This window comes from Pleurodeles waltl, chromosome 3_2, assembly GCF_031143425.1.
Source record: "Pleurodeles waltl isolate 20211129_DDA chromosome 3_2, aPleWal1.hap1.20221129, whole genome shotgun sequence".
Classification (NCBI taxonomy): domain Eukaryota; kingdom Metazoa; phylum Chordata; class Amphibia; order Caudata; family Salamandridae; genus Pleurodeles; species Pleurodeles waltl.
Window position 1 is genome coordinate 40,498,046 of NC_090441.1, and position 15,282 is coordinate 40,513,327.

A 15,282-nucleotide genomic window follows, 5' to 3' on the forward strand; every position below is an offset into this window, starting at 1 on the left:
AACTATTAGGCCATACTCAAAAGTTCTCCCTTTTACTCCTTAGGAATTAATCAGCAACCTGCCCCTTACGCCAAAGGGGCAGCCCATCCTAGCATATGGGGTTGCTGCGGTAATTACAATCCGGGTGCAGGCTCTCCTGATGTGATCACCCTCACTATGGTGGTCCTTGCTGGCATACTGAGTTGCCAATTTTGGCAGTCACAATTCCCACACTCCAGGCCCCAAAATTAGTTCACTGGTGCCCTCTCTGGCATATGGGGTCACCGTGGCGGTGCAGCCTAGTGCTCTCTGCCCTGCGCCTCTTGCATGCTTCAGAACAAGAAGGCACTCCCCTGGCATACGGGGGTCGTTGGGCTGATACTGAACACTGGCAATGGCCCAACTGGTGCATAGCATTACACCTCACCTCACAAAGGGAATCTTCATTCAGGGTTCCCTACTAGACTTTGCTCCTTCTAACGCTCCCGTCACAGGGCATGCTGGTCTTGGCAGGCAGAAGATGGGGCTCCAGGACAGGTGATCTTGGTGTCATCTGTGATGTTCCCTCACCCAGCAAGGAAATGAGCAGGCCTTGACCCCCAGTCCTGGTTAAAGGCACAAGTCTTGCAGAGCTCCTTTTTTTCACACAGCCCATCTGGCTACTTGGCAGATGCCAAATTTGTTGGGACTCAACCTGCCCTCATTTTAGTCCTTTTCCAAACACCGAATGTGATCTTGGGTCTGAGTCTTTGAAGTTTTACGTTGGGGTTCTGCTTCTTTTGAAGTGGATACTTCTCTCTTTATCCTTTACTTGTGAAAGAAGCCTGTCACGGGCATGGCTCTGAAACTGCTTGACCCACACCACAATTCATAGATTTGACCAGAGTTCACAATTTGATGTCAGCCCCAGTGTTAGGTGCATTAAAAGGTTAATCTCTGACCCTCAGCCAAACTCTTTATGATAAGCTTATTAGCCCTATCTTCCTGAGATGTGTCCAGGCCTCTTCCTTGTTATTTATCACTGAATCAAAGAGCAGTCTACAGAAGTCTCTTCTTTTTCCCTCCAGTGCCCCATCCACCGGAGCAACAGGAATTCCTCAATATACAAATCTAGGGGAGGGGGGGTAGGGGTTCCTTTCCTCTTCCTGTATTCACCAGGCAGGCCTGGGCTTCCAAATAAGGAAACCAGGGTCCTTCATAAAATGTACAATTGCAGCCACACTCACTCAGTGTACATTCATAGCACACTTTCTGTTTAGCACTAATATCTCTATGCATTGTACCTTCACATGTACACATGCATCCAGCACACTCACTCAGTCTGCACAAAATGTTCAGCACTGAAGCTTTTTTATATTCAACCATGGTTTGCTATTTTAAAACACACATACTGCCAGCATACATACACTATGTGCATGCTGCACAACACTTCACCCTTCATGTATTGTACTTCATGCAAGCAGATATACACCCAGCACATGCTATCCCTGTGCACACGCTGCACAGAATTACATTTCTCTTGTAAAGTATTCCTTTCAGGCATATTTACACCCAGTACATGTACTAAACACACATGCACTACACAGTACTGCTCCATCTTTGTACTGTACCCTTCCCATACACACATGCAACCAACACAGAGAGTCACCACTCCTTTGCCATGCAGCACTCCATATCCACCTGATGTAGGGCAAGGGTGTGAGTTAAGCACACAGCAGCACTTTAAAAAAAGGTGAGTGAGCCTGTAGGTCTTACTCCAGTGACACAGGGTAACAGGGCACTGTTCAGTACTATTGATCACTACACAGTGTGCTGCCACCACTGCACTTGTGCTGCTTAACTCCCGGTGATGATGGTAGCCTTCCATCACAATGAAGGTAGAGCTTTGGGCACCACCACCCCCAAGTCCGACATGACCGTAATCTGTGAGACAGGTTTACGTCATGGTGCACACAAATGATCTGTGTTTGCCTATAACAAAAAAGTCAGCATTAGGGACACAGACAACAGTACAGTTGGGCATTTAAGGTAGGGGCGCATGTCTTTATCACAACAAGGACTTTTCTGTCCCAACAAAAACATGATTTAAAGATGCACAGTTAAACATTATTTGTACAGTTGCTTTACTCTTAAAATGGTATATATTTCATTGTGTTTGAAAAAAGTAAGACCATTTTGGTAAACAAAAAATATTGTAGGTTATCATCCTAAACCTTTTATCTTGTACATTAGCATGCAATTACAGTGTGTTTAAGTTAAAAAAAACTTTGAGAAAATAAACACTCCAAATAATTTTTGTCAATTTATTGTGCAACATCCATTCCAAACTGCCTATAATTATCTAGTTTGCTTCTACCACTTTCAACTTTAGACACAGATTTAATTGTGAGAAAATTTAAATAAACCCTCAACATACGTTTTTTTAGCTAATTCTTTGAGGGGGGGTATCTCCAAAGCCCACTTACATATTCAAAGATACCATAATCTGCACCACCTACATGGATACCCCCAGTAGCTAAGCTGAACACCTCACATTCAAGATACACATCACAGCCAACTTCACCTGGGCGGAAACATCATATACAGACTAGCAGGACCTTGCACCAATTTTGTCAGTAACATCACACACTTTGTCACACCCCTCATCATCCTAGCCAGCACTTTTATCCTCCTTGAGACCTTAACTTTCACCTAGTAGACCACATCAACCCAAAGTCTACCGCACTTCTAGAAAACCTCAGAAAACTTGGCCTCACCCAGGACGTTACTGAACCCAGCCACTCCGCCAGACACCTATTGGACCGTATTGTCTCCTCAGTCAGCAACATCACAGTCAACATGCCAGCAGCCATGACCTGGACAGACTACACATTCACCAGTTGCATACCCATCCTGCACCATCACAGACCTACCACCATCGGAACCCTCCGCTGTAGCTGGAAAAGCATCTCAGAAAAGGAGTGGGCTTCCGTCCTCTCCAAGCACTGGCCCAAGGACACCAGCAACTTACTGAAAGCTATAAAAAAAACAACAGCTGGATCACCACATGCACTAACACCTTGGCTCCCCACAAGCCCAACCCAAAGGCAACATCCCAACCAAGGGCCAGCTGATGCACAGAGGAACTCAGGTAGACAAAATGCCACTGGAGTGTAAATGGAGATCGATTCAAGACACTACAGATAAATACATCTTCAAAGCAGCCCAAGACGATACCACCAGCATATATGTAACACCAAGTGCACAGCTCTTGCAGATCGCATCACCCCCATCCTTAACAGCAGCAAGGAAATCTTCGCCATCATCAAAGACGTCAGAGCAGCTCTTGCTGCCTCTAGCAACATCACGCTCTCACAAGAACTTTAATACAAGCTCTCAGAATTCTTCTGTAACAAAATCACCTACAAATACAGCAACTTCCATGCTCAACTGAACCCTGTTGCAGTACTAACTTCCCATCATGGCTGAGGAACAAACCCAGGCCTTGTAGTCTTCCATCACCACTGTCAAAATTGTTTACTTCCATGAAGACCATCCACTCAGAGGCTACATCTGACCTTTACTCCCAGCATGTCTTCCCCAAAGGACTATTACTGATCAGCTAAGCATTAACACCCATCCGCAATGCCTCCTTTGACTCAGCCACATATCATACCTGGCAAAGGTTTTGAAGAAATTAACAAACTGGCGAGTCAGCAACCACCTGCACCAACGTCTGCATGATCTTTGACAGAAGAGGCACGGCATCCCTCATTCACCTCTCTGCAGCATTGGAGACGGTCTCACACACCATCCTCACCAGGCACCTGCAAGAGATTAGCATTCAAGGGCCTGCTGTCTGCTGTATCTGCTCTGTCTTAACAAATAGAACACAAGCTGTAACCCTGGCACCTTCTCGGATGGAATGCCTCAAGGTTCATTGCTCAGCCCCACCCTCTTCAACGCATACATGATCCCTCTGGCCAACGTCATCCGCAAATACTACACAGACAACAAGCAACTTATAATCTCTCAAAAAGACCCCCCCCAATATAAGAAACAAGTTCACCGCCTGCATGCCCCATGTCACTAAGTGGATGAAATCACGTATCTGCAGTTCAACACCGACAAGACAAAAGTAAGGGTCTTCAGTAAGTACATCTCACCATGGGAATCTAACTGATGGATAGCTAAGCTCGGACCCACACCCATAATCTATGTCGGAACATCTGAATAATTATCAACAGCAAACTAAACATGTCAATTCAGTCACTGCATCCTGCTTCCACCCGCTGAAGATGCTGAGAAAGATCATCAAATGGTCGCTCAAGCAACACTAGAAAAACTGTTCAAGCCCTGTTCACCAGTAAGTTGGACTATGGTAACACACTCTACGCTTGAGTCACCATGCAATTCACTGGAAGACTATAAACCATCCAAGATGTCCACGAACCCCACACATACACAGAACCTGATCAGGAGGACCGCATTCTCTTACGTCGCTCCTAATGCATGGAATGGTCGCCCACTCAAAATCAGAGTCTCCTTATCTCTTCTTGAATTCCGCAAGAAAGTAAAGGCCTGACTTCTCAGTAAACCAACCTACTATAGGCTGAGCGAGGCACACAGACCTGCTCTGCACCAGGATACCCTCACAGGTAATAATGTACTTTACAAATACATATAACATATCACATACTTTTTAGGTAGGTAAATATTTGTGCTGCCATCTTTTGTGGTACTCCAACTGCATTAATTTACTAACATTTGTAATCCATGATCCATTTCACGCAACTACTTTTAATATAGCAAAATGAATAACATTTGTATGCAACTAGTCCAGGACTGTTGTAGATCTGTTTGTTTTTCACCTATGTTTGTATACGTGCAATAGCCAGTGGTGTAACAAAGGGCCCGCAACCCCTGCGGTGCTGAGGTGGGGTGGGGCAAGCTCCATGGGTCCCCCTCAACACAGTACACTGCATGGAACCAGGCCCCTGACTGGGTCCAGTGGGGCAGGGTCCCCTCATGGTAGTTTGCAGGAGGGCCCCCTTTAGTCTTGTTATGCTCCTGGCAATAGCACAGAGACACTCTGGGCCTGATTACAACTTTGGAGGAGGTGTTAATCCATCCCAAAGTGACGGATATACCACCAGCCGTATTACGAGTCCATTACATCCTATGGAACTCGTAATACGGCTGGTGGTATATCCGTCACATTTGGGATGGATTAACACCTCCTCCAAAGTTGTAATTAGGCCCTCTGTCTGCTATTGTGTTTATGCGTTCTATGAAAAATATGATACATTTTGAGAACACAGTAATACAAAAAGTAAAAAAGTATGGAAGGCAAAGCCTGTTTCATTGAGGTTTGAAAGTCTGAGTGATAGGTTCAAATATATTTCATGCAATAGATGAATGAAACGATCTTCTCATCTGGCACACTTAGAGACTATCTTGTCACATGTTTAATACATCTGGAATTCGGCCTTCACATCAGCAAATGAGAGGATTGCAATATACTGCTCTATTTCTCTTCTTAGACAAAGTCTTCCACTTTGCAACAAGAGTCCCTTTCAATCATCCTAGGAACGCCCCTATTTTACATTACTGTCATAAGGATGATTGGCCTTCTAAAAAACATAGCTCTCTGCGTTATTTTAATCCTAGTCTTCAGGACCCTTGAAGCCCTCTCCATACTTGAAGGCAAAGAAAGGTACATTTCCGGTAGGGACACCAAACAATGTAAATATGTTGGTTTGTATACTCAGATTGGGTAAATCTGCTTAAATTAGACAGGCAATTCTACCTCAATTGTCCGGTGTGTCACTGTAACACCACATTTACTTAGAATCAAAAGGACCGATTAAGGTTTTCTGATCTAATTAATTAGTAGATCACCTATAATTAAAAGAGAGTTTGCAGATCTGCAAGATAATTGCAGAACATTTCCACATTGTCTGAAAATTCACCCCTTTTCTTTTTTCCTTTTCTTTTCCTTTGAATATTTGTGCTTTGTGTTTTCATCAATGTATATGTGCATTTTATTATAGCTAAAGCACAAGCAGTAATAGTGCATGCCCATATATATGAGGTTCATCTATGCTCTGAAGAAACGCCAAAGTAATTTTTTGTAGTCTTGAAACACGTGTTACCATTTTTTGATCATGATCGGCTGTGTAAAATGGGCATTATTTTTGAAGCTGTGTTTGAATTACTCAGCATGCTTTTAAATTACAAAAAATAGGAAGTATTCGTCATAATTTGAAGATTACTATTTTTATGAGTAATCTATTAATTTCTTAACCAACTCTATTCCTGCCTGATCTTATAAGTGCTTTTGATGATGTAGACCACAATAAGCTTTGGGGAAAGTTATCTACTTTAGATATATCTCTTTTTAGTATTAAGAGCTGTTCAGTCTCTTTATGGTGATATGTGGATTAATGTAAAACTAGTTGACCCCTCCATATTAACTAATAGAATTGCAACAAGTTAAGGTGTCAAACAGGGATGTGTGCTTGCTTTAATGTTGTTTAACCTTTATGTATCTTCAGTAAATCCTGTCCACCGACATTAGGTGATAAGGTGTTACCTACACAGTGAAACCCATACAGTACAGTACTTTCAGATAGGTCAGGACTGGGCTCACATTGTTCTCTTGATGGGCCTGCCAAGTACTGGGGTAGGATGTCAAGAACTCCCTAATCATGTTACAAATGTTCTTGCTGTTTCCGCTGACCATGACATGCAACAGTGCATTTCTTTTTTGCATTCTGGGTAGTTACTGTTCATATTTTATGCACTAGAGTAGGATTTTAAAATAAACATTTTTAAAGTACCTCTTCTCTCTCTTAGTGCTCTTTTGAGCGTGTTATTCAATAACAAAAGAGGGTTTGATGTTCCACTGTGTCCTTGAATTCGTCTTGTGGGACTAATTGTACATTATTGCTCAGCAGATCATTTTTGGGTTGCAGTCCAACTGAATTTCTAATTTGTATTGGTGCATTAACTGAGCCCTTGTGCCAAGGGGTTAGAAAGCGTATACCAGCGGCAGAGAAAGGTTTCAGGGAAAATGGGAATACCTGGAGGATGGCACAGATCTCCATCTGGGCAAAGGACATAAACTAAGGGAGCACTAACAACTGAATACAACTGTTTAAAAAGGGAAGAAACCATGCCCAAATCAGTACTTTAAGACTGACTGTGTGGGAAGTTTCAAAATGATGTCACGATCCACAATATCAAACACCACAGATATATCAAGTAAAAGGACAACAGTCTCCCTAATACGAAAACAATCTTAGTTCATTCAGAGCAAGTGGAGAGCCATTCTGCTTCAGCAAAAGCCCAGTTGCCAGGATTCCAGAATCTTTCAAGTGCTCAGCCAATTGCTCAGATAAGACCAGTTCAGTAATTTTACTAAATGCTGGGAGAAGAGTAATAGCAGTGGTTATAGACTGTCATTCATAGATACAATTGAGTTTTTAATTCCCTATTAAATATTTTGGATTTTAGAAGAGAAATGTGCAGTACAATTGTCACAAAACTTTCGAGAATGTTGGCGTACATGAGAGTTGCACGAGGGAGGGATAAGGGATTCTAAAATATTGAATAGCTCTTTAGTGGTGCTGGATGAACCTAAAATGGTGTCACAAATATACCAGGTTTTAGCCAAAGGTAAGCTGTGCAGTAGTTTGCAATGAGATAAATGTCCTACACATTAAATGCTGTTGTTCAACCCTGAGACATGAAAGAATTCTATACTTAAAACCTCCTTTTAGCAGGAGATTGCCATGCAGATGTTGTACAAAGGTGTAATAAACCATGTTAACAAGTAATTTTACAAAATGTATAAGGGCTTTATTCAAATATTTATCTGCAGTTAACCAGTGTATAAAATAAGATCACCCACCTTGATTAACATATTTTTAGCATTTATAATAGAGGGAGGTTGATATCCTAATAAAAGCGTACATTTATAAGCAGTTATTTATTTGCACATATTTCTTAGTTTGCACAGAAGCTTATTTGAGGTTATCATTTTGTGTGTCTTTTGGATGTTTGAAATTCAGTATGAGTATAAACTCTGCTTATTACTATTTTATTTATCTTTTTTTCATTACCTTGAGCTTAAGCAGGTATGTGAAAAGTTGGCCTGCTGTTTTTAAAGATTTGTAGTTTTTAGCACTATAATTCTTTTTTCTCTTTCTGTTTGAAATGGATTTAATTAAGTTGTGCTTTTTTAAATTTAGAAATGCAGGGCAACAAGTACCAAAAAGATTTGATTGGGCCCAAGTCATCTCAAAACTAAACTGGAATCTCTGGTCATCAGATGGTGCATATGTACGTCAAAGGACGTACATATGTTCTGAGGATGCAACATTTAGAAATAGAAATTGTCGATCCAAACAAGCGCTAGTGAACCCACTAAAATCAGGCTTGTGTGTTAGAACTCTACAAATTGGAACCGTTTATTTGTTCTCCGTGCACTTTTATTCAAGTAGTCATTTTTGTCATTTTTCTTCTTAAAAACAGGACGAGATGCTTCCAGGGCCTATGTTACGGGTGATTTCACTGAGACCGGCCTTGCAGATGATGTTTCTGGATTGTCACCTTTGGAAATGGTCAACGTCAAAAACTGGCTCTCCTTCTATCACAAGAATTATGTCTACATTGGTATGTGCTATGTCAAATGAATGAGTCCGTTTTTATTAATTCCTCGCTTCCACTGATCTTTACCATGAATCATAAAAATATCGGGCAGTGTGGTACACAATAAAACTGAATTGTCCATATGGACTTCAATGCAGTTTTTATTATAATTCCACTCCCCCTGTTTTTTCTGACCTAACCCGTGCTCTTTGGTGAAAGTATGGTATGCGAACAGTGCTTGTTGGAGAGCCTTCATAGCAGATTGAGGAGCAACCTGTGCTGTCGCCTGTGGCCTCAATCTGAAAACTGCCCAAAGCTGTGCAGTGATGGCTCTGACTTGCATAAGTAGCTGTGCATCGAAGGATTAGATACAATCCCAGCCTGGCCGTGCCTGCACATGCCTAACAAGCATTTGTAAAGCAATGGGTCTTGCATTTGCTCGAGTTAGAGCTGTTGCTACTACAACTGATCTTTGGACGTGCATATACTCTTGCTTGTGCCCTCATGTAAGGCCCAAAGGGTGCAAAAGGCTACACTGCCATTCTGCAGGTCTGACTCTATACTCTTGAATCCCAAACCTTATTCTGCTCTACTCTCATGTCCCTGTCTGAATGTGTAATGCCCCTTGTCAGGCTTCTGGTGCAAGTAGGTGCAAGTCTCTTTTGGTACTTCTAGAGCTGTGATGACTACAGAATCAAAGCCCTTGTCTGTAGCCCTCGGTTTCAGCATCATACACTGGGGATGGGCAAAGCACAATCCCCCAGCAAAAAAGAAATCACATCTCAAGCAGTCATTCAAGAAGTCATAATCATCTGGGCTATAATCTCCTGCACATTATAACATACTCCCTTAGCACTGAAATGACTGCTCCCATACATTTGAATACAAGTTCCTATTAAGCCTCCAAATAAAGGTTGCCTTTTGCATTCATACTCTCCAGATTTTAAAACCCCATCCAGACAAACTTGTGGTGGAAGTCTAAGCCATATGGTAAAGGGTCTATCAAGTTACGGCCAAGACCATTAAAGACTTCGACTCCTAGTTACTGTCCACCCACTTATTTGCAATACCTGTGGTAACTGCTCTTACTGCACATATTGCAGTTCCAAATTGTGTGATAAGCAGTGCACCTTTCAGCAGGTAAAATGCATGTTAAATAGAAAAATCATCAATTGGCGAGCAGTGATCTCAGAATGCTTGAGCAACTTTTTTAATATTTTTTTTTAGGGAAGACCTCCTATCCCAGGGGTGTAGAATGTTTTATAATAACTAGTCCAAGGGGTAAAATGTTACTGAAATATATTTGTCCGGGAAAGAAATGTACTTGCCCCTCGTATTCACTTAATTAGTTACAGGGGCAGGCTCAGGCACTTTACCAATTGTTTTACTTAAACCACTACACACTTTACAACAATAGTAAAGTAAAACATTACTTTCTTACTGCAAAAACATGCTCGAGGAGCATGAGTTTGTTTAGGATGTGACAATAGGTGTCTTTAATGTGACACTGGTGCATTTTAGGTGCATTTCAACACAGATTTTTAAGTCCTTACTCTGCTGTTGTAGCTCTCAAACTGTTGGTGGTCTAATGGGAGGGAACTACACAATTAGAATTGAGATTATAAAAAGAGAGGTCACATAAAACGCCATCGTGGCTCACGGTAATACCTGGGGGCGGGGCAGCGTGCGGAGGTGGTGGGGGTAATTAATAATATATATATATTTTTTATTCATTTTAAAAACTTATCCCCGCTCCCGCACCGCTCCTTTCTCCCTCATCGTATTGGCAGCAGGCAGGCACAGGCTCCCAGCCTGCTCTGCAGCCAATCGTAACGTTGCTCAAAGCCCAGCCAGGGCGCTCTCAGGCAGATTGCCTCTGCGGGCTCTCTCCAAACAGCCCTGTGAGCATTTGTGTTTGGCCGGCCCGAGACTCCCCTCTGCTCGCCACCCCCAAGTTTCACAAGAAAGGGATAATAAACAGAGTTTATTATCCCTTCCTTGTGAAAGGATTTGCAGCGGTTGCTGCTGGCGCGCGGGGGGGGGGTTGACACTCCTCCGCCCTTATGGAGGAGCCGCCCCTGATAAAACTATTGTAGTAGGCGCATTAACCCAATTATTTAGCACTTTTGTTGAAAATTGTGACCAGTACACTACAGTGTCTACAGCCATTACACTAACCCACTGAGATTAGAGTTTGTAATCTGAATACTCGTTGATATCTGCAGTAACAGTATTTGCCCTCAGTTTTCCGAATGGGATTTGAACCTGTAATGTGCAGTTTATTTGTAGGCTAAATGTGCATGTTTGCAATTGGTTATTAATCCACTGAACGATCCCACACCATCTGCACGTTACATAAAGGACTCTGTAATACACACATTCCATGTGGCATGTAACATCTTAATTTACAATACGAGAAAAAGGTTGTTAAATTTTCTGTATCTCCTTTTCTTTCCTTATTTGCCTGTTCAGTCACAATGTGGTTCATTGGCCCGATGTCTCTTTTTTCATTTATTTTTCCTGTTTTATATTTTATTAATATATTTTATTCATTGTTTTGTTTCCACTATCCCTCCTGTTAATTGCCCTCTCTTGTTCTTGGTGTAGTGCTGGTCAAGGGCAAGTGCAGCAGGATTATTGTCGGCTGTTTTTGAGCCAGAGCTCGTAAAAATCTCTGGTCAGATACAACGCCCAATAACTGTACCCACCCCCATAGAGATAAGCTCAGTGTAGCGAGATAGATATATCTACCATACAGACCCACCCACGCTAACCTCTTCCAAGTCTGATACGCATCCTTAGCAACGTCACATGCCCTTTGAAAAAGACACCCCACACTGAAGAGAAGTGCCCCTGCTAAAACCACACCCACTGAACCCTGCAGGCACACAGCTGAACAAGCAGTCACAAACACACCGTAGCAGACACACACCCACCTGGCCAGATACTAACATACTTGCCTAGACACTCTTACACATCCCTGCACAGAATCCTATACATACATACATATCATGGCACAGACACACATATATTCCTGCATATACGCACATAGGCACACACCCTGGGTGCTCCCCCCCTGCTCAGAAAGCCCAAACCTTGCCTCAGATGCATATTCTCCAAAGTCCTCCTCATGCTCCTTAGCAAAAAACAACTGCTCCAATGGTTGGGGGTGCTAAATGGATCAGTGGGTGGCAAGATAGATCAAACTGCCTGTGTGGAGTAGATGCTTGGTCCATAGAGCAGTGCGTGAAGAGGCGGATTCCAAGAAAGGTGAGGACCAGTGCAGGGGAGTTAAAAAAAACAAAAAAAAAACAGGTAATCTCAATACAGCCGCAAGTGATAGGATGTGAACCAGACTAAGAGACTGACACTTTGAGAATTCATGCAGCTGAAGATCTGTGATAGGATGTGAACCAGACTAAGAGACTGACACTTTGAGAATTCATGCAGCTGAAGATCTGTGGAAGAGAGTAGTATATAGATGCAGACTGATATCTCAATCCTCAAAATCGGATCTTTAAGCACTTTTAGGAACTTTAGCTATTGGAATCATACTTCCTTGATGGGTACCAGGGTAAAAGGAGCAATTAACCCTTTGTCAAACACTAATGGACCGGGGACTGCAAGGGCTAGAGGGAATTGGTATAGGATGCCTTCGGTGGCTACCAGGGTAAGAGAGAGCTTCCTGAAACTGAATTCAGATAAAATTTTAATTCTTATGTTCAGCAAACTTTCATATTCCCGGTCTGCCTTGTGGTGGCTATCTTAATTTAGGACTTGCGCCTTTTCTCATCTGCCAGATGGCACAACAAAGAACTCAGGTTGCTGCTCTTTATTTCAGCTTTCTCCAGTGACTCGGGAAAGTTTCACCTATCTCTTGTTTTCATATTGCAAGACAGTTACTCAATCTCGTATAATATCACGTCTTGATTATATAATCAGTTGTATCTTGGCATGTTAACATCTTTATTGCATAAACTTCAAGCTGTGCAAAAATCTGCAGCTTGTTTAATTTTGAACATTTCCAGGAATGTTCATATCACTGCTCATCTGTTGAATTTACAGTGCCATCACTTTCCAAGGCAGGCTTATTTCAATGTTCTTTGCCTTTCATTTAATGCTGTCAGCAACCCCGGTCCTTCCTACTTTCCCAATAGGATGTCAATCCTCATCCTTCTCGCACTCTACATTCCTCTGAGTCACCCTCAGTGAATACTCATCAAATCTATTGAGCATGCACAAAAGGATGGTCCTTCTCGTACCATGCACCATATAACTGAAACGACATTGCCTCTGTTTTTGCAACAAACTTCGAATTACTCCCCATTAAAGAGGGGCAAAAGACCTGGCTACTTCAGCAACCATAAGCTTCTTACTTTGAGTGTTTCCTTCAGCACCAGGATGTTCTGTTTTGAATAACAGTTCATGACACATAAATTATACATTTATACTGACATTGCTGAGTACTGGATGGGTCCATACTATCTCCAGTGTACCTTAATCCCTACATGTAGGCCTACATTAAGCTCCACGCTCTGAAGATAGTTTGTGCTCATCACCAGCAGGAGAGAACGAATTGGTTCAATGTTCTCTCCATGTAGTGAATTTCACAGTTGTATTCCACAACTGACCAAGAGTGCCTGATCACTGAGAAGGCCCACCAATACAAACCTCGACTGCAGAACCCACTTTGCAAAAAGAAGGACAACTCCATGGTATTAGCTCTCCCTAACGTGCAGACTGAAACCCTCTCCATCCCAAAAAAATTTAGAACTTCAGTCCAAACCATTATTATTTTTCAACTCGACAGAAGCAACACCCTGCTACCTGGGTTTTCAGTTACACGTGGCCATCCTAAAGAGCATGCTTCATGCCCAGAACTGATTAATGGATTAAACAAAATCAGAACAGTTATATGGGGAACTGTAAATAAGTATCTTCCACAAGTTAAGAAAAAGCCTTGATGACTTTAGCATCCAAGTAGTCAATGTAAAGGATGAACTTGGACTGGCTAATAAATTAATACATTTAATAATCTCCTGGGTCTCGCTAGAGACGAAATAGTCTGAAAACTAAGAGCCTGATTTAGAACTCAGCAGATGGGTTACTCGGTCACACCGGTGACAGATATCCTGTCCACCAAAATCTAAATCCTATTATCTTCTATGGGATTTAGATTTCAGGTGACAGGATATCTCTAAAGGCCCTGAATCTTTAAAACCTAAATTTTCATTATGTAAATAGTTTTGCCTAGAGCTGAAAAAGAAAATATCCTTTTTAAAAAAAAACAGGGCGCCTCAATGAATAAAATTGTATTGTATGTAAAATAAATGAAACAGATAATTATTTAGTAACTGCATCTAAAAAACGTTTTACTCCAAGAACATAGTGGCAGCAGTTAGTGTGTAGTTGGAGATCATTAAAACATTGACCAAACTGGCAAATACACTAGCATCCAACAACACTGTGACTCCTAACTCTAGGCACTGTTATATTAACATTAGCACTGTAATACCGCTAATGACTGATACCACGGAAGGCTGACACTGTAGCCTTCTCTGGAGAAGGTTTCACTTAATTAAAATCTCCTCATACTTGTCAGCCCTACCAATTTAGGCAGTAGGGTACTAGTTTTAAGATGCCAACCAATTTTAATTACCCTTTTCTATGGCTTTTTTCCCTTTCCGCAGGCCTACGATTAGATAGGATAACCTTGTATTCCAAGCTTGTATTGCGAATTCCTTTCCTTTCAGCTGCACATAAAGACAAACTTTTATTTAAAGTAGTTTTATTTTTTGCCATATTGAAATTTGGATTTTATTTTGTGCTTCTGAAAGTTGCCTCTACTAATGTCTGAAAAAGGGAATAAGAATAATGTTTCAGGTTTTAAAATCAACCCGTTGCTGGTATTTCTTAAAAATATTTTAAGAAGTTAACTAACTGAATCAGCATTAGGAAGATTTATGCTGGCTACAGCCATGGCATTTATGTTGAGTGACATCATCTAGGTCAGAAGCCACAGGATCATGCCATCATTTCATGTCATATGATTTTCTGTGATTTTGTCTACACAATGGTCGTGTGGTGTAATTTCCCAAGATCAACACAAAAGGATGATGGACGGAGTGCTGAACAATGCAAACACTCACCCCCAGTCACAGATCTGGGTTTAATCCGTCGTTCTTTTGCTCGCCATGCCACCCAAGTTTGGACCATGCCATATGCAAATCCCATGTCCCTTTTTATGACAGAGATGGGGATTTCATCCAGGCCCATGGCATTGGAAGTTCTACACTTTAAAATAAAGCTCTTAATCAGGGCAGCAGAGCGAGCGCCATAGTCATCAGAAGTAATAGTAATAGTAATGTTACAGGGTGAAACCTCACTGAGGGAGCAGTAATATTGATATTTTTCACCCATACTTCCTCACTAGGATGACGTAGGCCTCTTGTCTGGTTACACAAGCTTCCACAATCACTTTCCAAAACTTTATCGGATTATTTGCAGCCAACAGAGTGCCTAAGAGAAATCCATTTTTGGTGTGCAGTAATTTTTATTGTTAAAGCTCTAGGTCTAAACCATTTTTTTAGTTAAAAAAAAAGATCATTTTACCCCTCTCATTAGAGAGAATTTGAAATTGATGCCTGGTCAAATGATTAATTCTCCTGG

The 15,282-nt window shown here is 41.7% G+C and overlaps 1 protein-coding gene across 2 annotated transcripts in view; it reads left to right on the top strand.

The window, feature by feature from the left end:
- Positions 1-15,282, top strand: part of CYB5D2 (cytochrome b5 domain containing 2) — a 34,862-nt gene that overhangs the window by 6,824 nt on the left and 12,756 nt on the right. For both annotated transcript variants that reach the window (XM_069226691.1, XM_069226692.1), the window contains exon 2: positions 8,497-8,637. In XM_069226691.1, coding sequence (XP_069082792.1) covers positions 8,497-8,637 — 141 coding nt within the window. The remainder of the gene's footprint in view (positions 1-8,496; positions 8,638-15,282) is intronic.